We start from the raw sequence: 27,266 nt of genomic DNA on the forward strand, positions 1-27,266 counted from the left end.
ACTTTAAACAACTTCATTTATTAGAACCCATAAATGTTGCTTTCATTAGAAGAATCAAGTTAACACCTAATTCAAGGTGAAATTACATTTTAAGACAAAAAAATTGTAGTGCTTAAATACAGTATTTACTGAAGACTGCTATTCTTAGAATCCTGGTACAAGTTCATACTCATTGTGTGGTATTAGTATGGTATCTAATTCTGAGCAGGTTCAGCATTTTATTTTCAACTGAAAGTACATCACACCATGCAAAGGGCTATTCCCCCCCATCTGCCTCCCAGAAGTATGGAATGAAGAGCTCAAGCCTTAAGTAAAAAAAAACCTTAAGATGCATCACCAGAATCTGAAATTTTTATTTCTTGTATATTTAAGTCTGATTAGTAGAAGATCCCTGTAGCAAAAAAAAAAAAAAGTTAAAAAGAATTGTATGACTGTTGAAATTTATTTAAAAGGTTCACTGAATTGGCATTGAGCAAACCTTAGCTGTTACTTCAAACTGGAACCTGAGTACAGAGATAAAGTACAATCACCCATGTCATTGGCCTTATAATTTCTTTTCACAGTAGCCCTTTTGGAGAAGCAGGTTGGGTTAATAACCGTAATTTCCACTACTGTAGACCAACAGAGTCATTTCCATAAAAATCAGAAAGTGCTTAAACACAGAATACAAAAAGTATCTAACTTACAAACTTTCCGATATAGAAAATCAAAACATGGAACATGGCAGATGTTTAGAGATCTGTATCAAAGTATTAAATTGTAAATTAACTTGAGTGACTGTGACACAGGATGGATGCTCTCAAGACAGTGAAACAGTGCATACCACGTATTTACCAAGAGTAGGAGTTGTTCCTTCCATTAAGGTTCCTGCAAAGCTGATGTAGACTTGCCTGTTTCTCACTAACACACTTGCTCTCTTTAACACATACACAAAGATTTCCTATAAGCTGTGCTGAATTATTTATATTACTTTTTAAAATAAGCTATTAGTTACACAACTTTTTCAGGATGTATCAAATTATTAAAAATCCTAATATAACCGATTTCCAGCTCTAGCTACTAGATTTGGTCACTGTATATGAGAATTAAAATGGTACTTGCTTCCGAAGACCGTTACAGCCTTTCCTCTGTTACATTAAGGAAGGAGCAATTTTTTAAACATTCAGTTTTCATTCTCAACTGATAGCTCACCTGCAAAATACAAAAACACAGCACTCATGAGAAAAGCAGTATTTTTGCTCATACAGGTATTACTGTAGAAAAGGAGTCCTTTGGCTGTACATTGTTTCCACAGTGTATTTGTTACATGAGATACAAACTGTACAAGTTCTCCAGTTTACAAAGTTTTCTAAATTGCAGAAACAATTCAGCCCATATTTATAATATCGGTTTTAAATGTAAAGATTATTACAGATAAGGTACAGTCTAATTGGCTCAATGTAACAACAAAAATGTAGTTTTAATACAATTTGCAATAGTACAACTATGTACATATGTACAGAACTGTTTCCTTCTGTTACGTCACTGACTTTGAGTATACTCATCACTTTTTATTATCAGCTTCCTTTAAAGTAAGAAACACAGAAGTAAAAATGGTTCAGTTTTGCAGCACTTCAAGTTCCTCAGTTGAGATCTCTCCTCATCCACATTTCCTGCTTAATTTAGGCCTTAAAGAACACCATCACTGAAGCGTGGCTTGCCATAATCAACGAGGTCATTTTGTAGATCTCTTTCTTCATCATCTGCAATTAAAATATTCAGATCAAATCTGATGTGATACTACTGGAAAAAGCGTTTAAACAGACTTTTCCCAGAACATGCTGCTAATGCATACATCCACACTGAATTGGCCTTGTCTGGTTATGGGAATGGAGTCATTGGGGAAAATATGGAGGACGCATATGGGCCTGCGATTACAAGTCCAGCTGTCAGCACTCTGGGACAATATCTTTGGCTTTATTGCAACCATGTTTCAGTGATTTATTGACTTAAGAGATTGTAGAACTAGTTAAACTTACTACTGTAATTTGAGAATCTTCCCAAAAAGACTTCAACCTCTCCCACTAAAATCCAACTACAAAGTCAATTACTTTGGCATGTTACATTGCCATTTTTTAACCCGTTCCAGAGTTAATACACTGCACAATTTTGCAAAGACTGGGTACCTGATGGGACTAGCACAGAGAAGTCAGCATGACCCCCTCCAGGCTAAGATAATACTTTTTCCACCTACTTCTCAGATTTGAAAGATGATACCTTCCACACAAACATGGCACAGCACATTTTTCAGTCATGAGATTTTTACTAATGCTGGAATTGACTTTGCTGTCAACATTTTTACATACTGCTACCTCGCATGTCAGACTTGAGGGTAAAATTTGAAGAGAAACTTTTAAAAATGTGAAAGGCAGCTCTCAACCTTTTCCAACCTCTTATCAAGGGAAATCCCTGTTCTCCCTCTCAGCACTGCTGAAGACTCAACAATACATTTTTCACCACTACTCTTCACAGCTGAAACAAACCCATCTAACCAGGCTCCTACGTGATAAAACACTCAGCCCGTCAGTCAAGATGTCTACTTGTGAATTGCAGAATAGCTGCGCACTCAGCCAGGGAACACACAGCAGGAGCTGAGAGCAGGGCAGGGGCAACGCATTGTAAGTGGCCACTTCAGGCACGCCACATCTTTCCCAGCTGTGCTTGGTTCGTCTTTACAATAGATTTACAGCTTTGCCCTTGACTGGAAGAATGAAGTTGTTTCATCTCATTTTTCAGATCCAGAATGACTCTCTCGCTCCACCACTCTACTCTGTCCTACTTCTTGACTTCTACTCCTTGGGTTTTGGTTTTTGAGCCTCATGGAAAATCGTAAAATTAAAACAAACTTGTGCATCCTCAGTATAACCATTTACTGTAGCACACACAAAAACATCCATCAAGAAAATGCACATTCAGTAATTTTTTTCAAGTGATGTTTTAAAACATATTATAATATTCTGCATTCTACCTGTGTGGGTCCCCAGCCTTCTTCCCTCAATAAGTGAAAAAGCCCTAAAACTTCAGTTTGTGTCAATTAATAAGCTCTTCCTGCATTTCAAAGCTGTGTTCCTTTATATTCAGGAAAGATGCTTGTTCACATGAATGGAAAGCAAAGTTAAAGTTTACTAAGTCTTCTACTAGATGATAAGCTGCCTGAAGCTCTTCAACACTTTAACAACAATTACTCATGAGCCTGCACGCGAGGTTGGTACCTGATGGTAACATACTCCCAACAGCAAAAGGCTGAAGCTTATCTACATGACACATGCTTTTGTTCGGTAAGAAACTACTAATACAGCATGTGGATATCACTTGATTTATATAATCCAGCCACCACAAAAACATGTTTGCTATAGTAGAAGCCAACAACTTTTAAATATCACCTTGCATTTCAAACAGGTAGACTGAAAGAAGGAATGCCAGATTAGATACTGACATTCACATGAGCATATCTCCCAAAGTTGTGTATTTTCCTCTGATAATTTCAGTCTAAGGCCCACACATTTCTAGTGGCAACAGAAAAACACGTTTAATTAAATTGCTTTGTTTGCACAAGCCACGTGCTTTGTTCTAGCCTGATGCAAAACCGTGTGATGTTTTTCTAATAGTTTTTAGACAGAAATTCAGGGTTTTTTTCCCCTTCCTAAACAATTGTAACCACTCTCCCTCCAAAACCCCACAATTCTACCCTCTCATACCCTGCAAACAAATTACTGTAAAGACTAAAGCAGACACTGTTTCTAAAATGCTACTTCTGGAAGTACCACTTGCCATGCTGCTTGACTTGTATCAAATCAAGTCAACAAGTTATTAGGAAACCACATAACAAAGGGCTTGGAAAAATAAGTCTGAGGTAGTAACATACACTGCTCAGACTGTTCTTCATGAAAAGGCTTCCAGAAGTCACTCTTTTGTCTTTACTCCCAGATATTAAATCCATTATGCCTATACAGATATACAGAGGGGTTGATCAGAAAAATTATTTTCGCCAAGTCCAAATTTAAAGCCACCAGAGCAGTGAACTGACAGGTACCACATGTAAATGGGAAACAGTTTTATGAGGCCATTTGCAGTTAGAGCTCTTACTTTTTCAAATATCCCTTGCATATCAAGCTACATAAGCACAATCTCTACAGTTTTTAACAACTTTCCACCACTTGCTACTATATCATACCCACCCTTTTGGAAGTGGCATACAGGAACGCTGTTCACGTTACTGGTAACAGTTTACAGCATACACGTTATTAACTCTTGCTACCTAAAGCCATTAGTTTCCCTGTAAAGGCCACCATAGCAATGTATTCATAAGCAAACCGGCATGGAGCTCTGAGGTACAGCAAGGGCCACGTCCCTCCACCACTTGGGCAGCCAACCTCCTCCCACACTCCTGGTCAGCAGCACAATGGCTGCAGGTAAAGACGAGCCCAAAAGCTGGGTGAAGTGAATGGTACAAATTAGCAGAGATTAAGTAACAGTTACGTGGCCTTGGTTAAACCTTCAAGAATGGTATTCTCAAGTCCAGTTAAGGAACTATGGTGGTGAGGAGCCAGGCATCACCCACTGCTTACTATGGGGAACTGAAATAAAAAAAATGAAATGCCCAACTCACACAACTGCTTCAATTTGCAGAGCAGAGCTTAGATGTACAAACGTGCACGACATACCATGCTTTCCTTTTCATTACAAGATCATAATGATTAGAAGCAAGTCTCCTACTTCCACAGCATCGACAGAAGCAGCTGTATATACTTTTGTACCTTCATTTAGAAACTAGCTGGTACAAGCAAATTACAACCCAGTAATAATCCATCCAGAGGAAGAGATGTTAGCAATCCAGAGTGACCAAATTCCGCTGCGAGTTTTGAGCAAGTGTAACAAAACAGGATACATCTTCTGAAGCAGCAACTGAGTTTTCATTTTTATCAGTAAGTTAATTAACTGCCCAGGGTTCTGATCCATACTTTTCTTTTGCTTGTTCATGAGTTTCAAACTACCAGCCCAGCCAAAAAATGCTTACACTGCATAGTTAGATGCAGGCCCACAGAAATCAGTTGCTTTTTATCAGCTTTTCCTATTAATTATGCTTGGAATACACCACTTAAATACATGTTCGAAAAACTACCAACTAAAAAAGTTGTATCATGAGGATCTAAATCTGGGTGCCTGTAGAACTTCAATCATGTCCATCCGTCCATCGTTGTCCTGTCCCGTCCCCATCCCCCCCCCTTTATTTTGCACTTTCCTTAATTGGAAATACTATATATGTTTAGGTATACATTTTTACCCTACAGACATGCAAGCCCTTCACAAAATATTACCAAACAACTAGATGGAGAATGGTAGACAGCGTGCCAGATACATGGCAGACAAGCAATGGAGAGGAGGGGCGATGCACTGAAACGCATGCAGAACAAGAGGTGGTGAGCATGCATATACAGGTATGAGGCTGGCACCAGATTAATGAGTTTTGAAGTTTGGTTAGCAAGGAAAACCAGAAGCCTGTTGAATCTGTGTACAATGTGCAAAAATTACACTTAGAATGGCTGAGGCCTCATTGCATACCACCTTAAGGCAGATGTGACAAAAGCAGTAGTCAAAAAAAACCCTATGCTTCTGTATTTGAAAATTGCCTTAGTAATGTCAAAGACTACATCCCAACTAGGTAGATACCAGATTTGGGGTTTAGACAAAACGATTTCTGAAATTTGAAGTGTCTTAATTTTCCTAGCAGAAACTGTATACATAACTGAAATAAGGTATCGAAATCCTCTCACTGGAAACTGCTGTAACATTGCTTTCAAACAGAGAGCAAGACCAAATTTTAAAGATTCCTAAAGCTTATTTATTCTATACTAGAAATTTGTGATCAGCTAAAAATAGCGAGGCTTTACACAAATTCAACAAGTAAACTCAGCGTGGATTTTATTACAATGGGATGGAGATAAGGCCCAAGCTCACCTTGGACGTCTTCTTCTCCACCATCACCATCCTCTTCCTCATTGTAAGCCAGCTCAGCCTGTTTGTCTGCCTCATACTCACCCACGTTACCATCATCCCCATTATAATCTGCCAGTTTAGAACCCTGCTGCGGATCAACAGGGGATTCATTCTCATCAAAGAATCGGCCTGTGAAGTAGGCAAAGGATTAAGTCAGAAGCAGAGAGGAAAGAAATAGGAAGATACTAAACGAAAGCAGACCACAGGTTAACATAGTTGGGGGTTTGTAGTAGTTTCAGCTGGAGGAGAAAGGGGGTAGAAGGGAGAGGGCTTGGGCAAGGGGAGAACAACAAGGCTTATGGAACACCTCCGTGCCAAAAGGATGTACTTGGTCATTCAGCATTTGGATCTTGTGAAATCTGATTTTATAAGCTTCGCTCTTTGGAGAAAAGAGCTAGAGTAAGCATCCAAACAAAACGCTCCATCTTTGATTACCTACAAACACGAATAAAAGTTTTCTTAAAATGCTGAGGAGCATGCAGGGGAAGTTTTTGTGTCTAGGCTTTTTTCTGTGGAGGACTGGCATTTTTCGACACACAATGGAGCAATATATTGCTGACTTTGTATACGGTAATGTCTGCAGAGCGTGTACCATACTGTCAAGGGTAAAAAAAAAATCTAGCAAAGATCTGCCTTGCATCTCTGAACTGATTTTTTTAACTACCTAATTAATTTGGCTTTACACTCTGGATTCCTGTTAAGCTTTAACCATTTTCAAAGTGTTCTGAATCCAGTATTTTTGTCTCCCAGCAAAGAATTAAGAACAGTTCCAGATACTGAAACAATGCACAAGAAAAACGACAATTAGCTGGAACTGTGAAATGACTAGACAGTCAACCAAGCACACAATGAAAGATTAATGGTGTGATGTCAAGTTCAGAGCTGGTGTTTAATGGGATATGGGGAGATCTGTTCAAGTCCAATGCAGTTCAGTCTGCTTGCCCATTGCTTAAAGAATGCAACACTGAGTCTGCAGAGTATACAAGTCTGGAGGGATTGTGTATAAATGAGAAAAACAGGATTAAAGTGTGATACAATCTTTACAGACTGGAAATGGACTGAGAAAAAAAAAATCTGCCAAGGCAGATGTTAAGTGATTCGCAGTGGAAGCAATTAAACAGGAAAGTAAAACTGGAGAATATTATTTCAACATTAGGATTAAAAGGAAGGTTGTGGTTACAATGGACAGATGTAAAAATGAAATTATTTCTTAAAACAATGAAAGCTATCATATGTGGCAGTATATAAAAATCAGGACAGAAACTATAACATAGTGCTTATCTGGATGGGGAAGAAAAGCAGAAGAATCACATCTAGTGCAGCTCAAATACACAGAAAGAGAAGTTTCAGTTATTTTCATAAAATAAGCAAGAAGAAACTATGATCTGTTTAGAAATCAGAAGTTTAATATATTAGTCATTCTCTGTTCATCTAAAATTGAGGAATCCTTGCTATTATTGTTTGTAGTTTTGGACACTGCATTATATATAAAAAGCAGACAGAACCATACAAGTCACACACATTAAATACAAAATAAGCTATGGAAAGACAACTGAATGCACTTAACTTACAGAAAAAACAAGCCTGCAGATATGCCAGAAATCCTGTGACAAACAAGTACTGAATAAATTTAAGCTGACAGAAGGAAAGGTTAAAATATTAGAAAAAGATCCTAGGAAACACAACAAGCCCATACAGGCCGGTGAGCTGAAGCTCACATGAGCAGCCCAGTGTACAGAACAGCCCTGGTGAGCTTGGGATTCCAGCACAGCTGCAGGATGCAGCTACTCTTTCAGTACAGGCACTTCATTCTGCTTTAAGCATTTGGTATTTTAGCTCAAGCTACTTCAAATCGAGGGAGGAAAGGCTGAGCACACAAGCCTCACCAGCAGTCATTTTGGGCTAAGTGGTCTTTACAGCAAGTCCACTGCCTGTGCATGCAGAGTCAGGTGTACAACAGATTTAGGCAGTAGATGACTTCTCACACGACATCAGGAGAACATCAATACTCTAATGCAAGGCACGTATCACGGTCTTGGGATACCAAGACTTCAGGCAAACACCGAAACAGGAGTCGCTGGTAGCTGCACCAATTGCTTTCTGAAACAGACAGGTAAGACCTGGAATCTTGATGGCATTGTGGATCTCAAATCACTCCAAACCTCGGTCAGTGGCTGTAACACAGGCATTGCATGGACTATTTGAGGCACAGTGGAGTATGTTGTCCTGAAGCACAAGAGGTTAGTGACAGCACGGAATGCCCCATAAGGATGTCACTGATACTAAAATCTGCAGGTAACATTTGCCAAAACGCATTCTGAATAGACATGGGATATTACTCAAAGCTGGATCCTTAGAAACACACTACTTGAAGCAGCTGTCCACGTGTTCATCACTAAGGATCTGCTTACAGGACAACTTTAAACAGCAGCATGGACTGGAGGTTTGCTGCACCCAGCATTTTTCCAGGGTGCCAGGTAAAAGCACAAATAGTGACGTTGCTGCAGTCACTTTCAGGTTCTGCTGCTTTTGAAACCAAACAGTTGCAATGTGCCCATCTCTATACCTAGTACCAAAGTTGCTTTTTAAATCTATGCTATCAAAATAAAAAAGGAAAACATCTTTTTGGGAGAAGTTCCCCAATCCTGAAACCGGACAGATATGACAGCCTGACCAATGATGGTTACTAAGTCTCATCCCATGGGCTGATGCACAGCAATTTATGAAGTGCTCAGTAACCAAAGCCCCAGCCAGGCAATTGTCTACAGTGAAAGCTGCTGTGCCAGAGCTGGGCTCCTCTATACCAGAGAGATTAACTTATCACCGAGTGACCTTTCCAAACAGCCACTGCTGACCAATTAGGAAAGAAATCTTCTACAAACCTGGATTTGCTATTTCCATATGTGATAGAGAAACACTCTCCCTCATTGCATCATTACAATGTAAGCTATTACAAATATGAAGGAGCAAAGAGAAAAGGAACAGACTAATCGGTGATGATGACTGACTCTTAGGTACCCATTCACAGCCTACAACGGAGACATTTCATTCGCTGCTCCTGCCTACAAAGCTAGCCCACCACATCATTTAATCCATTACCAGGGAAGACTGCCAATCCACTTAAAAACCCCAACAACTGAAATATGGAGCTCTGTCATTTCAGCTGTAGTCACTCAGCCTGACAAGCACAGGATATTCAAGAAGCTCCTTTGATAAACTAAATAGTCTCACACATCTCAGGATACACGGAATGGAAGAAAAGCTTGCACAGGTTGCATGCCAATTTTGAATACACCTATCCCCACTTCATCAGAAAGATCCATGAATGATATTAAAACAACTGAAGCCTTCCCTAAAGATCTTTCTTAAAAAAAAAAAAAAAAAACAAAACCACACACACAAAACCCCAAACCCAACAAAACAGTAAATTGATGTTCATTCCCTACTTCTTCAACCCTTGTCTTTTTAGAGCTTTTTTCCCCTCATACTAAATCCTAATTTTTTTTTTTTTTTCCTCTCCCCTGAACTCCTCCCAGCTTCACATCATCTTTCTTTGGTATTTAAAGCCAGAGGATGGCCTCACAAGCACTAGGTAAAAGAGAGTTAGTTACTCTATCTTATTATCTTATTTGACATTCCTATTAACACATCCCAGAAGAAAAACCTCACCTCAAACATTTGTTAGTGACTAATACCCACTGTTGACCGCATCGGTTTTGACCAAACTGCTCACTTGTTATTTGTCACTTACTCTGTGCATGTAATTCTCCATTCTTAATTGCAGACTACTTTATGTTTACAAACTTTTATGTTGCTGAAACCACATCTCATACATTGTTTATCATCCAGCACTCAAAATACCAAACAGTGCCAAGCAAAGGATGCACCTTTGTAAACCTCACAGAAGGTTTTCAAATAAAACTGTTAGTAATACCTATGCCTGAAATATTATTTTCTTAAAGTTGTGCACCCACCAAATAGCAATTTATTCCTGACCAGGTCTCCATTAATTTGCCTACAACAAAGTCACATACCTGTTTTTACTGTTTTCGTTCCTTTGAATACATACTTTTCAGATCATATCACTTTGACACAATCTGTTCTTGAAAAATCAGTGTTAACCACTTGTCATATTGTATTCAAACTGATTGAGAATTTGTCCAGTTACCTTTCCAGGTATCAAAGCTAGGCTGCTGGGCCTCTAGAACTCCTCAAATCCTCTTCCCATTCACTTTTTAAAGACATGTCCTCCTGCGGTATGATGGTACCTCTCAAAGTTGGTAATGGTTCAGAAACCATTTCAGGTAGCTTTTTAAACCTCTCAGATAAGGTCTGGCACTACCTACTACTACTCTGACCCTTGCGGGGCCTACAAGGGCATTGGGGGAGGAGAGAACACACTGAACTCCCACATCCCTGTACACCCCTTTATGCCAACATACACCCTACAGCTGTCTGCTAGCAAGTCTGACTATATGCTCACAAGCTCCGTTTTAATTTAACCTCTGCTTCAGAATAGCAACTAAAACATTCTACAGGAATAAATGGAGTATTATTTTAAACTTGGTTCTCTGTTATTCAATTTAAGAGATTGCTAGAGGTTAACACTTTTTTACTGCAACTTCTCCAAGCTACAGAATCGCCAGTCAAGTTCTAGAGCAAGAAAAGGAACTGCAACAACTTAATTCTAATGAAGGGAACTTCCCAAACTAAACCTTTTATGACAAAAATTAATTCATAGTTCCATGTTCCTAAGAGCAACCCAAGCTTTCAGAACTCTTTTCATTGATCACTGAAACCAATTTATGATTCTATTTCAACAAAATTGCTATTTCTGTACCACTGTTTATCCAATCCACAGAATTAACACAGGTTTCTGCAGGGAAACTATAGAATCCTTTTCTCCTCCCAATTCTTGTGACTCTGAAGATGGCTGTTCTAATGTAGTAACTTGTCATCTTGGAGTACAGACAGATTTTAACCACAGAAAGCAAAACCTAAATGAAAACTACTTAGCTGAGAGTACAATGAAATTTGAAGTTGAATTTGTAATACCTATATAAAATAAAGAAAAAAAAAATTATTTTTTTTTTTTAATCCAAATAAGAAGAGATGTTTCAGCACTATGTTTTTTTCTTCCACATGCCCCCTCCCCACCCAAATGCTAAACAATTGGAACTAGTTCTTTGAAAATAACTAGGTTAAGGTATATCTAGTCAGGATACTCTAATACTTGGGAGTATAGTACCTCCACTGATACTGTAAGAAACTTGTTTCAATGCAACAGGAAGATGCAAAATCAAATGCTGTAGGTATAACACTCTCCCAGTGTTATGGTATCAGCCACAGGGTAGACACACATCTCAAAAACAACAGTACACAGACAGCTGAATGTGTCTTTGCAAGTTCTTACTTGCTGTCTGCCCACTAAGCCTCAGCAGTATTACCACCATCATACACAATAAACAAATACATGATTTGCTCCTGTCTGAAGGCTTCTTCCTTGCGCAGACATGGAAGAGAAGGGTTCTGGAAAACTTCCTCACACAGAAGAATAAACTTCTGGCCAATACACATATACCATCACAAAGACCCCCTTATGTAAGGGCTGAATTCTTACGATATTGTCCAAAACACTGTATTTAAGTAATGCAGTGTGAATATAAGTAACTCGGTATCATGCATGTATCAAAATCCTTGACTTAATCTATTTAAGTGTGTAGTAATTTCCAGAAGCATTTTAAATTCCTATAAGCCAGTAATTTTTTTTAATGACTAGGATATATAGATAGATAGATAGATAGATGAAAGATGACACATTAAGGCATATCTTTTACACAGTAACATTATACATTTCTTTTCAGGCTTACCCTCCAGAAGGCCATCTGCTGTAATAGTTCCTATTTTCCAGACAGGCACTATTACAGACAGAAAATGAAGTGATTTTCTTAATATATTGAAGTATATGATATTGGCCAACTTACTTTGCTTCATCTTCTGCAAGTCACTAACTCTGCTCTTTGGAATTTTTATATGGTCTGTCTCAATTTTGTGTTCTTTCTGATTTTCCACATTTTCTTCAAAATTTAAGTGCTGGAGAGAATTTGGAGGTATCTGCTTCACAGTATCAGGATTTCCATCATTGTCGCTGTGCAAACCTACAGAATGAGGAAGCGTGTTTGGTTTTTACATGGTTCAAAAAGAAGGCTAGAATGTTACTGCAAAAGATAATTCATCACATTTTAATATGTAATCAATCCTAAGTCGTTACCTTCTCAGCTGATTTTCTGTATGTACTTAAGTGCTTGATGAAGCCCAGAACAATAATACGTTTATGTATTTTTTTTTATCCTCCTGCTGATTCTGCTTTTCAAATCCACTAAGCATCATTTATTGTTTCAAGAGCTATGATCTGAGGAGAAGGTTGCAGTAGGTCACAGAAGTTATGCTAAAAATAATAAGCAGAATCACAGGACTACATAACCGAGGAATAAAGAAAACCCTGGTCCCCTTGAAATTCACATCAACCTTCTGTTGATAAACTCTAAATTCAATGAAGTAAGCTTTTCACTTGCTACTTTTTATGTTTTCTCATTAATAAAAGTCAAAATGAAGGAATACCTCAGAACAACAAAAAGAAATGAACTATTTAAAAGATTTGACATTTGGAAATAATAAACTTTAAATGTATATACAGACTTTGAGCTCCCCAATTTTGGTATTCTAATCTGCTTACACATCCACTGCAAAAGGAAAGAAATTAATAAATACTTCTGTTGCCTTTTTTCAAAAGAACCAAAAATGGGCATAACAAAAAACTTCAAGCTGTTTGGTCACATCACAAATACGTAACAAATACGTTACATTTAATGTTTTTTAGCACAACAGTATTTGAACATGCCACTTGCAGTGCAGATATAACCTAACATTCTCTTTGACGTTAAAGCAAAGTGACTTGATCCACCAGGATTAAATATAAGGGTATTTTCTACAGATTTGTGTCCTTTCTAACTGTAATTCTTCTAAACCCTTTCACGACAGTACTCTTAGTTCTCTCATGTCCTAAGCCTCCCCCACATCACCCTCAAGTGAGCTGTTCACAGGCACAGGAGGACACTGAGCAAGCAATAGTACCACTGGTTTAATCTCTGAATATAACTGGCTACTAATAGATCAACAACCAACTCCTGATGATATGTTGCAGCCCTATCTAATTAGTACCCCTAAGGAGGAATACTAATTTCAATTTCTCTCCTCTGTCCAGTAGAGGAATCTTGAAGCACTTGTCTTTGAAACTTCTAACTCTCAAATTTGGCTGAAGTTGGTCAAAAGGCTCAGAAATTACTGGGCGGGGGGACAACGAAAAGAGATCGTACAGCCAGCAACCTCAGTGCCTCAGGAAGCCAGACTAAGAACACATTCAATCTTGCATCCTGCAGAAATTGATCGTTGTTTTTCATTTTGTAACCACATCAAACAAAAAAGGGGCTGGCCACCTACATCTAACATCATGATATCGTAGCAGATATTAAATGGTAAGTTTCCTACAAATAGTTGATTTGTCACCTGCAAATAAGAATTTTACCTGGTGCCAGATTTGGAGCATGGGGCTGTTCAGTTGGAAGATTTATAACAGGTTGATGACCTTCACTTTTAGGAGCTGAAATAAGTGGCTTCTTTAAAGCTAAAACAAAATACATGGACAAAAGCATTAACATGAAACAAACAGACACTATATACCAGGCCTTCCTCTTACAATCCTGTAATTTTTTTGTTGTTGTTGTTTTCTTGTTTTTAAACCACAGATGAAAATATAATTCAGGGGGCACGGGGGGGGGGGATCAGAAGCATTCAGTTTTGAGAAATCAAACCTCTAAAGCACAGTAAAAATTATCAGATTTTACACCTCACTTGAATTTTATTTCCATAGACAAATTTTAAAACTTTGCATTCACTATGAAACACATGGTATTCAAACAGAATATATATGCCACTAAGAAGCCAAATGTGGAAGTATTAGAATACTTCTAACCAGTGGGAGTATCTTCAGCTTTAGCAGGGTCATTATCTTCTATTTCAGGCATGCCTGCATCTCCTCCTGGTTTGATTTTCTCTGTAAGAGAAGAATAGGGTATTCTGCCTTAACCTTTAAGATTGAACAGTGAATTTCCCTCTTGTGGAAGGCTCTAAGACCAGTAGAAAAGTCCTTTATCCACAGAACATGTCCCATATTGATAATGCAACTACAACACTCCTTATATTGTACTGTCAAAGTCACTGAAGACTGCTTTGGAGCAGTGCTCCCAAAGTCAGTACAATTTTCAGAAAAGGATGGGAAACAGATGCGCTGCTCTTGGCAGCAGAGTAAGAGAAGCCTGCTGCAAGAAGCTGGCCGGAATAGACACTGAACTGATAGAAAAAGGTGCCGATTTAGCAGCACAAGAAATAGAAACAAAGGGAACCCGTCTGCCTTTTGGAGAGGCCTACAGGAAGGAAACAACCACAATAGTTACTCACTGAGAGCCTCCTGTACAGCTCCTGATAACCAAAGGACCCCACTGTTCCTGCTGACTTACGCAGCTACAGACTTCTCACACTGGTTTCAGTGCCCCTCACCTCCAGCCACTGTCTCTGTGCAGATTCCAGCTCTCCAATAGCATGTCCCTTCCCTAGCTCACCCCAAGACACATCTCACAGGGAGGGGAGAGGCCATCCCCAGTTCACAATTGGCCACATGAGCAAGGAGATGTGAATGAACCAACGAAGTGAACACAAAACTATGCAAGAAACTACTTTCATAAAAGGACCCAGAGAAAGGACATGCCAATCTCTGGATACCTATAAACTCTAACTTAGTACAATCACATGCAGCTAATCAAGTTATCTGAGCCAAAAAATTCATTGTTTTACTTCAGAGAAATGCATGATTCTGTCTGATAGCAAAAGGATACAACACAATTGGCACATTAGCTATCACAAGTGACCAAAAAAAAAAAAAAAGGAAATACCTTTGCCATTTACAACACGATCTGATGGCTGCTCATTCTTTACTGTGTTTTTATCTACTGCCTCTGGAACAGTCTTAGATATTGCCTGGTCATCATTATGGGGACTTACTTCAGTGTCTTTGCTGGACTGAATTTTTTGTGTGGCCTGTTAGAACAAATTCATAAGGAACCAATATTAAGCACATCCCTGAAAATTACAAAACAAACACCCTCAAATTCAAGATTACTTTGGTGTCCTGGTTTTGGCTGGGTTAGAGTTAATTTTCTTCCTAGTAGCTGGTATAGTGCTATGGTTTGGATTCAGGATGAGAAGAATGTTGAAAACACACTGATGTTTTCAGTTGTTGCTAAGTAATGTTTATACTAAGTCAAGGATTTTTCAGCTTCTCATGCCCAGCCAGCAAGAAGGCTGGAGGGGCACAAGAAGTTGGGAGGGGACACAGCGAGGGCAGCTGACCCAAACTGGCCAAAAGGGGTATTCCATACCACATGATGTCATACCCAGTATATAAACTGAGGGGAGTTGGCCTGGGGAGGATTGCTGCTTGGGAACTAACTGGATGTTGGTTGGCAAGTGGTGAGCAATTGTATTGTGCATCACTTATTTTGTATATTCCAATTCTTCCATTATTATCACTGTCATTTTATTATTGTCAATAGTATCATTATTATTTTCTTCCTTTCTGTCCTATTAAACTGTTCTTATCTTAACCCACAAGTTTTACTTTTTTCCCCAACTATCTCCCCCACCCAGTGGAATGGGGGGCGGGGAAAGTGAGCAAGCAGCTGCGTCATGCTTTGTTGCTGGCTAGGGTTAAACCACAACACTTTGGGTAAGCAAAATCACTTTTATGAATTAGGTGATCACCAAAGCAAACAACAGCAGAAGTCCTCTATATACAAATCTGAATCCTGAGGGTAGGAGATGAGAGTATGGACACATAACTGAACAGAAAATGTAAAATACAGCATGGCTGTATGACATTTATATTGGCATACACAGCTCTTAAGTATAACACAAAGAGGTTAAGACATCATTGGCCTTAAGCCTTGGGTCAGAGACTTTGAAGCAACTCTAGATTTTAAGAAAAGATCTGACTGAAATCTACTTTTAAGTCTGCCTTGTTACTTGAAATGTTTGTAAACGGAGATAAAGCAAGGAAATGAAATTTTAAGAAAAGCAGGTTATTTCATCTGTTTGTAGGAAAGAGGCCCATATTCTTTTGGCAGCTTGCACGATATAATTACACCCTTGATACCATTCAAATACCATTGTTATTTGCATCACATTAGCACCTCGAGGCCTCAACAGAGATCAGGTTCACCTTTGCAATAACCTGTATAAGGCTGTAAGAACATAGATCCTACCCTGGAGAGCTACAAAGTAATACCCATTTTACAGAGAAGAAGCTGAAATCCTTAGACATGATGTCATGTAGGAAGGCTGTAGCAGAGCAAAGCTTTAAGCCTGATCTTCAAGGCTCAGTTCACTGACCGAGCAAAACAGGCAGATGTTCTTACACTAATACCCATTTAGGGCTGCTCAGGACAATATTTGACAAAAAGTTAGGGAAGAAATGTTCAAGGCCTCCATATAGCTGAAATGCTGAGTCAAATAGCAGACTTTAGGCCCTTCTAATTCAACAAAGAAACTTGGCTGCGCATTACCTTTTGTTCCTGCACAACTTGATCCATTAATTTCTTTATGTTTTCTTCATGTTGCAGTCTCATTTCCTTGATCTGCTGCCCACACTGTAGACTTGATTAGAAAGAGATTATTAGCTGTATTTCATTCGTTGTATCTGCTCTCCCATAAATAAAATAGGGGTAAAAATATGAAGTGGCACAAAAAGCCAAACCTGAGATATAACTAGAATAGTCTGTCCCAAAAGCCTTGTCCTGGAATGTGTATGGAGTGGAAATGGACTGAATACAGAAAGAAAGCAGAACTGGAAAAAATAGGGACAGAGCAGAAAAACAGTAAAATAAACAGAATGGCCTTGAACATATTTCCTCCAAAACCTGGAAAGCAACCGAAAACTCAAGCTTCACAGTTAATCTGTCATCAGCATATATTAATTCCACTAGGAAAGCAATCTCTCTCTCATGGCTGTCAACACAGAAGATCCACAACTACTACTATCAGTTACTGCTACCAACTCAAATAACAAGATCTGAATAACACAGCTAAGTGTCCCAACTTCTCTAACAAGCCACACAGAGATCAACCCAATTCAACAAAACTCATGTGTCCTACCAACCTGCAAATACTCAACATAGCACATAAAGAATATAATTTTGTGTGTGAAAGTTTCAAACATTTTCTCAAGTGTTAATCTCCCCATCCCTCAAAGCTTCAGAAGTAGTTGTTCTCCCTGCTTCTACATCATAAACTTACAAGGCTGAGATCAACTTAAAATTTCAATATACACAATGCTTTCAACTTCAATTGAAAAAAATAAAATTACACTTTTAGAAAGACAACAATTAACAACCCTGGCAGCTTACAGAACTGCGTTGATTAAACTCTTTCAAGTATTTGTTAACCAAAATCTCCATGTTATAAAAAAATGCATTGACTTAAAAATTGTCCAACGCTGAAAAATTCCAGTAAGTCAGATTTTTCTCAGATCATATCTCACTTTTTTTTGGGGGGGGGGGGGGGAGTAGAACACAAAAAATAAAACTTCAAAAATCAAACAACTAGCTAAGTCAAAGTTACATCACCAAGTTAGTACACTCAAGTTTGAGGATCAATAGGAATAGGATTAATTTGCACTTTTTAATAAACACAGACCTCCATTACACACACGCAAACCTACAGTTACTAACATTCTTGAAGACATACCTATCATATTCCAATCTCCTTGTAAGGTAAGTATTGTTCTTCTTGTACTCGTGAAGCTGATCTTCCTGTCGAATGAATTCCTGACGTAATTCTGCTAGTTGTTCTAGATGAAGAAGCAAAAATCAACATGAATATAGAAATATAAGAAAAAAATGCCCCATGGTGGATACAAGTTTCAATATTGCTATATAGGTTAAAAATGTCCTCAAGTTCTGTTATTTATTCTAGATATACTTTAAAGATTCTTAAACTAACTTGAAAAAAATGCCAATTTACTCATGTATGCCAGACGTCACTATGAATTACAGAACAATTCTTCTGATACTATGCCTGTCCTGGTTTCAGGGTTTGCTAGGGAAAACAGTCTGGGTTATTCCTGCCTCAGGCAAAGACAAACCCATTCATGGGATTGCTTTTGCTCAAGGACCTGGGTGCACTTGGTGGATAATGCGGGAGGATGGGGAAACCTGATCCGTACCTCAAGGGGATTTGATTTTGGGTGAGAATAGACAATGAATTAAATTGTATGATGTTAATTGTGTATCATTACTTCTACGGTGGCTCTATGCTGTATCATGGGTATTACAGTAAAAATCACACAGATTAATGAAGAATGAACTTTGATGAAACTGAGCAAAGTGCAGCGATGATAGAACCATAACTGGCTTCAGCATGCAACAATCCAACACCACACACCGTATTTCCTGCCCTGAAAGACTGTTATGACAGATGGAGCCCAAAGTCATGGACTAAATTAACTCAACGGACATTTTATAGGGCTGGCCAATAGACTAAGGGAATGATATCTGTATGTATATATCAAGAGACAGGAAAGGTGGTGGTGATTAATTGGGATATACTGGAAAGCGTGGGACCTGGGCATGACATAAATGTCCTGGTTTCAGCTGGGATAGAGTTAATTTTCTTCCTAGTAGCTGGTACAGTGCTGTGTTCTGCATTTAGTGTGAGAATAATGTTGATAACACACTGGTGTTTTAGTTGTTGCTAAGTAGCAATAGCAGGATAACTAAGTTAAGGATTTTTCAATTTTCCATGCTCTGCCAGCAAGCAGGTATACAAGAAGCTGGGAGGGAGCACAGCCAGGAGAGCTGACCTGAACTAGCCAAAGTGATATTCCATAAAAATACTATAGAGGGAGTTGGCCAGGAGGGGCAGATCGCTGCTCCAGGACTGGCTGGGCATTGGTCAGCAGTGGTGAGCAATTGCATTGTGCATCATTTGTTCTTTCTTGGGTTTTATTTCTCTCTGTTATCTTCCTTTCCATTACAATTCTTCTTATATTTTATTTCAGTTATTAAACTGTTCTTATCTCAACCCACAACTTTTACTTTTTTTCTGATTCTCCTCCCCACCCCACCAGCGAGGGGGGAGGAGTGAGCGAGCAGCTGTGTGGTGCTTAGTTGCCAGCCGGTGTTAACCCACAACCACTCCTAAATTTTTCTTTACCTTTTGCTTCAGAAGACTTACATAATGCTATTTCACCTCTCTGTTGGAAATCTCCTTAATTTCCTGAAAGATTCTGTTATTCCGAGTAACACAAAAGTACTACTAGGTTACTTTACGCGTGATTGTCAAATACTCTTTTTCTGCAATAAATGTACAAAAGAAAGTACCTTCACACTATCTATAAAACCAATACATATTTCTTGTCTTCACTAGTAATTGTTCTAGAATTTCTTCTCCCTGCTCCTCAGGCTACCAAAAATTATTAAGCTTCCTACTATTTTAAGTTTCAACTACATAGATACAGGCAGAAATGCCAAGCACATTGTCTGCAGGCATGTTCAAATTTTGGCATTAGACATTCCAGGTCACTCTGAAACCCATACAGTAAGATTACAGGCATTGTGATCGTGTCTGTATATATCAGCCTTAAAAGATGTTTTTTGGACCTTTTCTAACCCAGCATGAGTATCACAACATCGCTGATCCAACCTATACTAAACTGTGTATTTGGTCATGAAAATGATTCAAATATCTTGGAAGTAAGCAGTGCCAGAATACATGTTCTTTCTGCAGACAGTAGAGCAAAGTCTACAAGAGCCAAACCTACACTTACTCAGACAGGTAATAAACAAATATAATGAAATTTCACATTATGCGATGTTCCAGCATCCCTTGATCTTTCATTTAAAAATGTATGCTGCAGTACCCAGGCTGTTAAAAAAATACACAGCTTCACAGTCTGCCAAACTACTGTTTGGCCATAAATTCCTTACCCTTTAAACGATGTATGTCTGCCATTTGATACGATATGTTGTTCTGCAGCTTAATCTGAAAGGAAGAAATGGCTATGTAAATATAAACAATCAGCAGGTTAGATAGGTTTTAGACTGTGAAGACTCAAGTGTGCTTGTTTTCATTGTAAAGACAATGTATGTAAAGGATTATCAGAATGACATATACAAAGTTCTTGTAAATATAAGTAATGTATATTTAGTTGCCTATAAGTGATATCACCAACCTAAACACTCTATTTAGGCTTTGCTAACAAGGACTTAAATTTATTTCCAGAACATATTTCTATCCAAAAAGTAGATTCTGTCAGGACTAAAATAAACACACTGCATTCTGATACTGCAGAAGGAGACGGTGAATTTCCAATGTCAAAGCATAAGTGTATAAAAATAAACACACAGCATCATTAGCAAAAAATTTTTACCTAATGTGTATTTAAAGTAAAATTTTTGTGTGATGCTACCTAATATTCATAACACATGTTTTATTTTTAAGAGAGAATCTAACACCAGTAGACTTCCACAACAGCTTTTAATTTGGTATTTTTAGTAAGGAAAAAATAGCAGTTACAATAAATAAGAAATGCGTGTACACAAAGTCATTAAGTAAAGATGCTTTGCCTTGTTCTTACATAAAGACATATGTAAAGACAAAATATAGCAGGAATGAAGAGAAAGACGCACATGTAGAACATACTGAAAAAGCATGGAAAAAAACCACGACTGTCATCAGCCAACACTGATGCTGTAATTATTTTTCTTGTAGTTTCATGATCGATATAATGGTAACTCTAGAAAGGGTGCTGAAACAGGGTTGTCATTCTTGGGTTACAAGGTCAGAACTACCTCTCAGAATACCAAAATGAAGTACAAGCACACCTACTCTGGCACGGGGGTCACACACACACAGGCTATTACAATCCCCACACAGATTCTGAAGCTCAGCGTCTGAGTCAGTTACCTACATTTCCTGTCAAAACAAACAAAAAAGACATATGCCCTCTCTTTAAGACTTCCTCCACCCACCTCTACCTTCCCTTTTATCAAATTATTAATTTCTTTAAAAATGTTTCAAGTAATGTTTTTGTTTTTAAAAGAGGCGCTCAAACTCTGGACTGACTCAATTTGTCCCATATGGGTTGAGACAGGCATTTATAACTTTAGGAACTATGGCCATAGAAGAACTGCTGAAATCGTGATTTTCTGCAGAACAGAGTGTACACCAAGGCATGCATCCAACAGCTCCAGTCACATAATAGAGGCTCCTTATGAAACAGAGTGCTCCATCGAGAGTTTTGTTTGTGCCAGACTGCAGTATCCTGGCTCATCCCTAGCAGCAATGCACACATGGGCAGTGCTGGCAGCAAACCTTGCCCCATGGCTGAGAACAAAAGCCAAGAGGGTTTCTGGAGTGCAGAGAGGCACCACTGCGAGCCCAGCCACTTCACAAGGCTTTTCCCAAAAAAAGAAAGAGTGGCAGATGATGCAGTCTTGTGGTAACCCGAGAACTCTGACCATACTGCTCTATGATATAAAATAAGAACACCCAATAGGGACACTTAAGGAGCCTTCTCAGCACATCAGAAAGCCACTCATCTGAGAAGCAGTTACACATGTGCTCTGCCCACCAAGACATTTAAGGCACACTACTTACAGGATGCACAAAGAACAATACTCTATTAAATGAAAGCCTGCGTTGGACTTCCTGTGCTTTATTTCCAAAGTGCAAGTAACCCCTGCAGTGGGGGCTTCACACAGAAGCACAAGACAAAAGTAACGGCCAAGCCTTTCTATTCCAACAGGTGCCCATCTTGCCAGCTCTCCATCGAATGGACACGGGGACAGGGGAACAGACACAAAAAGAGCAATTTGTTGAACATTAATGAAAAAGTATCCTTCACTATTTTGCAAAGCCACTGGCAATAACAATTTTTTCCTGTCTTCCACTCTTATGCAGTTCTCTCCCAGAACCCAATGTACAAACAAAGGAGATCCTGGGAAGCAGCGGGTTCCATTTTCAAACCTCCATCTATCAGAATTCATAATACATAAAGCCTTCTTACTGGCTTGCTTCTGTTCATGCTATAAAACATTTCACTTGCCATGGGCTTGGGGAGGGCTGCCTGTCTGTTAACAGGAGTTTGATTTGAAGATAGCGTCAGTTTTATCACACAATCTTTCATTTTGGCGATTTTGACTTTCAGAGACAAGTGACAGAATTTATATCCAAAACAGCTCAGCTGACAGCAAATGTCCCTCATCAGAAGGATAGAAAGGGAAGATGATGTCTTATGATTCATGGGATCTGTTCCACCTACACATGCAAAAAAACCCACACTCCACAAACCATGGCGCAAGTCCAGTTCTTTCTGAGCTGTGTCCTCCTTGAGTCTAGACCTATTTGTACTGTTCATATTTCTCAGTGGCTTCTCAGATCCTTTCCAAAGCAGCTGGGATGTGTAAAAGAAATTCTCTGTAGCCCAATGAGCTCTGAACAGGAAAAAAACATCAAAAATCTTGTGCATGCTGGAGCTACGTACATGCAAGGCAACCTTCCAGTGCTGTCTGAAGTGTTAACAGTCTTGTCATATATTGAAAGGCACTGTGAGAAAAAAAGTTATAAACACGCTGGAGCTTATATCTATGTATGGCAGGACAGAACACAGGTGGTATTACTTCCTGATGAAGTAAGTGATGAACTGTAAATATCCACACATATTTCCCTGGGAGTCATTTCTTTATCTAGCAAGAACACCCTCTGAATTGCCTATCAAAGCAGGACGAGCAGATGTCCATATTCCTCTGTGGAGCTTCACAAGCCTGGGCATTCCCAACGCATTGCTAGGGCATGTGTTGAACAGCACAGGAAAGCTGTTTAAAAGTCTATATGCCACAATTGCATGATCCTTCTACTATTGTCAACTGCCTTTTTCAGAATAGACAGTGCTATCATCAGGCAATTAGTACAGATGACGTTATCATCAGGAACGTGCGGTAAGATTGGAAGATGCACTCAACATCACTGCTGTAAAGCTACAGCTTTGCGCACTGAGGAGCTATCAAGGAGTTTTGGCAACAAAGAACACAACCAGCTGCTCCCAAGGATGTTTTACTGAACAGTTTCATCCTATGAAGCACCATTTCTAGGCACCAGCTAAGGGGCAAGGCTGTATTACACACCTGGTGTTGCCAGCAACAGCTTTGGAATGAGAAAGGCATGCTCTTGAGAACTGCAACAGCAAATACAGAGCTATGAACCCCTACACACTGGATGGTTGCCATTTGGAAGCTCTCCACCACAAATTCCTGCCATTCAATCATTTTATTGAGCCTATTGCAAAGGGACGTGTAAAACTATGCAAAAAAAAGTATCCTCATGGTATGCTACAAAAAAGCATGAAATACTGAGTAAACTAATGCTACTTCTGCATGCATCACCTCCCCAAACACTGGGGCAATCACTACTCCTGTTTGCCTCCCAAGAGGAGCTCCAAAAGAGGAGAACTCCTCCGGTTTGTTCCAAGGTCCAGCAGACCATCACAAGCTTACCAAGAGGAGCACAGGGTGACAGGAGAAGAGAATTCCCAAGAAGTCATGCTTTTTTTTAACACAAGACACTAGGTCACACTACTACATTTGCTCATAAGAGCAAACAATATTCTGGTGCAGCGTGACTGGCTTGTTAGGCATACAGTGGGAGGGAGGAGAGAGACGAGGGTTTGGGCTTGACTACAGATATCACTGAGCTAGAAGGAAGCTGCCCGCAGAAATTCAAGTTGCCTCAACACTGGGGAATGCACACTTAATTTACATGACCACAAGGCAAAGAATCTCTTATGAAGACATAGGAGCATAAAACAGAATTGACACTGTGAACCACCAGAGTAGCATCTTCCAAATGCATTTTCTATGAAATAAGCCTAGATCTGTTGTGATCACTTGACACCCTGGGAATTACCAGTCCTGGTGTTATTACAGCTCCTGAATTTCACAAATGTACTAAGATCACTGGTAAAACCCAGTTTGTTCGAAGAACATCCTTGCCTAATTCTATTTTGAGACAAAAAAATTACCATTCAAGCCTTTTTTGGTCAGACACTTTATGCCTACTAGTCAGTGGTTTTTTTGGTAACAGATCTTTATTCTCTACTCTCTAAAGTACACTCACTTAAAGGGTTTTTTTTAGAAAAAGAAATAGGATTGCTGCCACTGAGAACGTGGCAGTAGCTGACATGGGAGCAAGAGAGAAAGGGACAGCAACTCGTTTTTGATGAAACATACTGCTATTCTTGCCTATTAAAGCACATTGAACATTTTGAACACAAGAAGAGAGGATATTCAAAAGCAGCTAGCTCACATGACCTTAAATGGTAGCTTCTAGAACAAAGAACAAGGATACAGGACATATACTGCAGTATGCATACACTTAACAATAAAATCAATTTGTGATGTTTACTAGTCTCATTTTTCTTGCTCCCCTCCTGCTCTGTCTGCCCTGTGAGATGCCAGACTTTGAGAGCATTCAAAGACCAGCCAGATTTATGGAGAACACCACAGTGGTCAGGTGCAGGCAGGTGCAGCTCAACAGCACCTCAGTTTATATCATGTGCATCAAAATGGGCTCTGGCTTCCAGTAACCCTTGTTAGACACCCTGACTTAGCACTTGCATTTTCTCTCCTGGTGTCCTACAGTAAATCATCACAGATTTAAAAAAAAAAAAAAAAATACAGTTTTCTTGTATTAAAAGCAAGCCTCGCCGTGCAGCCCAATAATTGATAGCTTACTTGAATACCACCAGTGGAGTTTTACACCTGGCAGTCAGTTACAACAGCACATGAAACAAGCTCCTTGCCCTATGAACACAGGCTGAATCATAAGAACACAAAATCAACTTTACCTACATAAAGAACATCCGTACTGCAAATACCCACCAATATTACTTCCCTGGAATATCCTTAGCCACTTCTCCAACAGCCTGCAGCTTGGAGGCAGTTTCAATGGATTTATCAACCTTCAGCAGACCTCCTCCATTAATTTGTCCAGTCTAGCCATGCACTCATGTTATTTTACTATCCTCAACAGCCGGAGAAAGGGAGTTCCGGGTCGGTGCTGTGACTGACCACCTCCTGCGTTTTCAAACTACTACCATCTCTGAATGCTTGCTTTTACCAAAGAGGGCAATGAACAACTAAACCTATTTGCCCTCTATTCGCATGTAAAAGTTCAATTTAAAAAAAGAAACAACACAACAAAACAACAAAAAAACCAAAACAAAACCCCAACAGTTTAGAAAACTACAATTTTCTGGCTTTTACAAGCGGAAGCATCTTTGTTAAAACCTAACTGCTTTGAGTTCAGCATCTCTTACTCATCAGACCTAACTATTTTGATCTCTGTATAGAATACTTATTTATAAATTAAACTAGATTTTGTAGTATCATAATATATTTATCGCAATGGTGTTAGTTGCATTTATTTCCAACAGAGAGCACCAATATCCACCATTACATATCTAATCAGGCTTTTTATTCCAATCTCAGAAATGAAAAAAAATTTTTAAAAAAGTGTTTGCTGAACACACAAATGGCTTAATTTTAATGGTTCAGTAGGAAAGAACACATAACTTTAATACAAACTAAATCAGTTTGAAGGACTCCATAATTCTGTAATGAGCCATGTATGTGTGCAGATTTTTCTGTGACAATTAAATGTATTTTCTTATAGTGCTCATCAGATGTGTGATATGAAAGGGCCAGAAAAACAAACTCATCTAGTAATAAGCCTGAGAGTGTAATATTTCCATGAATCCTACTGTGATAAACAGCGTTCAATTAGCAGAATTATGAACTGCATGCAAATAGAGTACACGCTACCATACACGACTGAGTAAAAGAACTTGTCTGCCTAACTCCTCTTTACAGAGTTGCCTGTGATGATTATGAAAGTGGAACAGTGAAAGTTGATGCATTCACTCATTTTCCCTTCCACAACAAAAGAAATTCCCAGGCCACCTCCACATAAAAGGGCAAGCTGAATTTTGTATTAGCTTGTCTCTTTGCAGCTAAAGGAAATGACACGTAATGTCAGCAGCAAGAACTTTCCCCAAGTGTATGCTGGCTGCATAAGAACCAGACCTTGATGTGCAAGGCATTTTGAGACCGACAGCGAGAACAAGCTCAGGGGTGCTACGCTGCAACATTATACTCGATTCGTTTTCCTTAAGGCCAAGCAAACTGTAGTTTTAAGGCTGCATATAGCTTTTTGACTGATCGCGAAAGACGAAATAATCTCAGCAGAAGAGGAAAGCTCATAAAAAAAATTAAAAATAGCCGCCTGGAAGACAGTGAGCTCTCGGTGTTTTCACCGTTAGCACACACACTGCCTTTGCTAGACATTTTCAGCTCTTTTCTGGGATGCCTTCAGAAACCCCAGCGTACAGCAAGTGTCCCGACGGCAACCAAAGCCAACGCACCAGCTCTAGAAACCAGTGCCTTCGGGGGCTTATTCCACCCTCAGGCTGCAGGCGCTGCACGGACACGGGACCGAGGGTGCCCCCCCCGGGCAGAGCCACCCCGCAGGGCGCCGGGGGACCCTCCCGCCGTCCCCGGGGCCCGGCCGCACGCTCCACTCTACCTTGCTGTCCTCGCACTTCTTCACCTGGCCGTCCCTGGCCTGCAGCTGGCTGCTCAGGTGGCTGTAGTCGGCCTCCTTCTGCTCCAGCTGCTTCTTGTGGGAGTCGACCTTGCCCATCAGGTCCGAGTTCCTCTTCTCCAGGCGCCCCCGGGCCACCTCGGTGCGCTTGGCCTGGCTCTGCAGCTCCGCCACCTCCTCCTGCAGCAGGGCCTGGCGGGACGAGGCGTTCCAGCAGTTGAAGGCGAGGATGGCGATCACCACCAGCAGCGCCACGAAGACGAGGGAAGGCAGACGGCCGCCCCTCCGGTTGGCCCCGAAGCCCACCATGGGGGAGGCCGCCGGGCGGGGGCTTCACCCGCTCACCGCCTCCGCCCGCACCTGAGAGGGGAGAAGCAGGGACGCGGCGGGGCGGAAAGGCCGCTCAGGGAGCCGGACGGCGGGCGGAGGCGCTGCCCCAGGGGGCCGGGGGCATCCCCGGCGGC

General features: G+C 39.9%; 1 protein-coding gene across 7 annotated transcripts; it reads right to left on the reverse strand.

The window, feature by feature from the left end:
- On the reverse strand, positions 1-27,237 carry CASC4 (cancer susceptibility candidate 4). 7 transcript variants are annotated; one of them, XM_010572158.1, is made up of 10 exons: positions 26,785-27,237; positions 20,133-20,187; positions 17,893-17,995; positions 16,713-16,803; positions 15,045-15,189; positions 14,069-14,149; positions 13,622-13,720; positions 12,021-12,194; positions 5,998-6,165; positions 1-1,742 (listed from the first exon to the last, which is right to left on the reverse strand). In XM_010572158.1, exons 1-10 carry the CDS (start codon positions 27,109-27,111, stop codon positions 1,669-1,671), a joined length of 1,317 nt encoding a protein of 438 aa, XP_010570460.1. In that variant the 5' UTR covers positions 27,112-27,237; the 3' UTR covers positions 1-1,668. The 7 variants fall into 7 exon arrangements, 6 of the variants coding, with proteins under 6 accessions (XP_010570460.1, XP_010570465.1, XP_010570463.1 ...); XM_010572157.1 differs by lacking the exon at positions 1-1,742 and adding an exon at positions 1,750-3,984 and having other exon boundaries at positions 13,622-13,721; positions 14,094-14,149; XM_010572156.1 differs by lacking the exon at positions 1-1,742 and adding an exon at positions 1,750-3,984.
- Between the last annotated feature and the right edge of the window lie 29 nt (positions 27,238-27,266).

This window comes from Haliaeetus leucocephalus, unplaced genomic scaffold (genome assembly GCF_000737465.1).
Source record: "Haliaeetus leucocephalus isolate CR32 unplaced genomic scaffold, Haliaeetus_leucocephalus-4.0 Scaffold339, whole genome shotgun sequence".
Taxonomy (NCBI): domain Eukaryota; kingdom Metazoa; phylum Chordata; class Aves; order Accipitriformes; family Accipitridae; genus Haliaeetus; species Haliaeetus leucocephalus.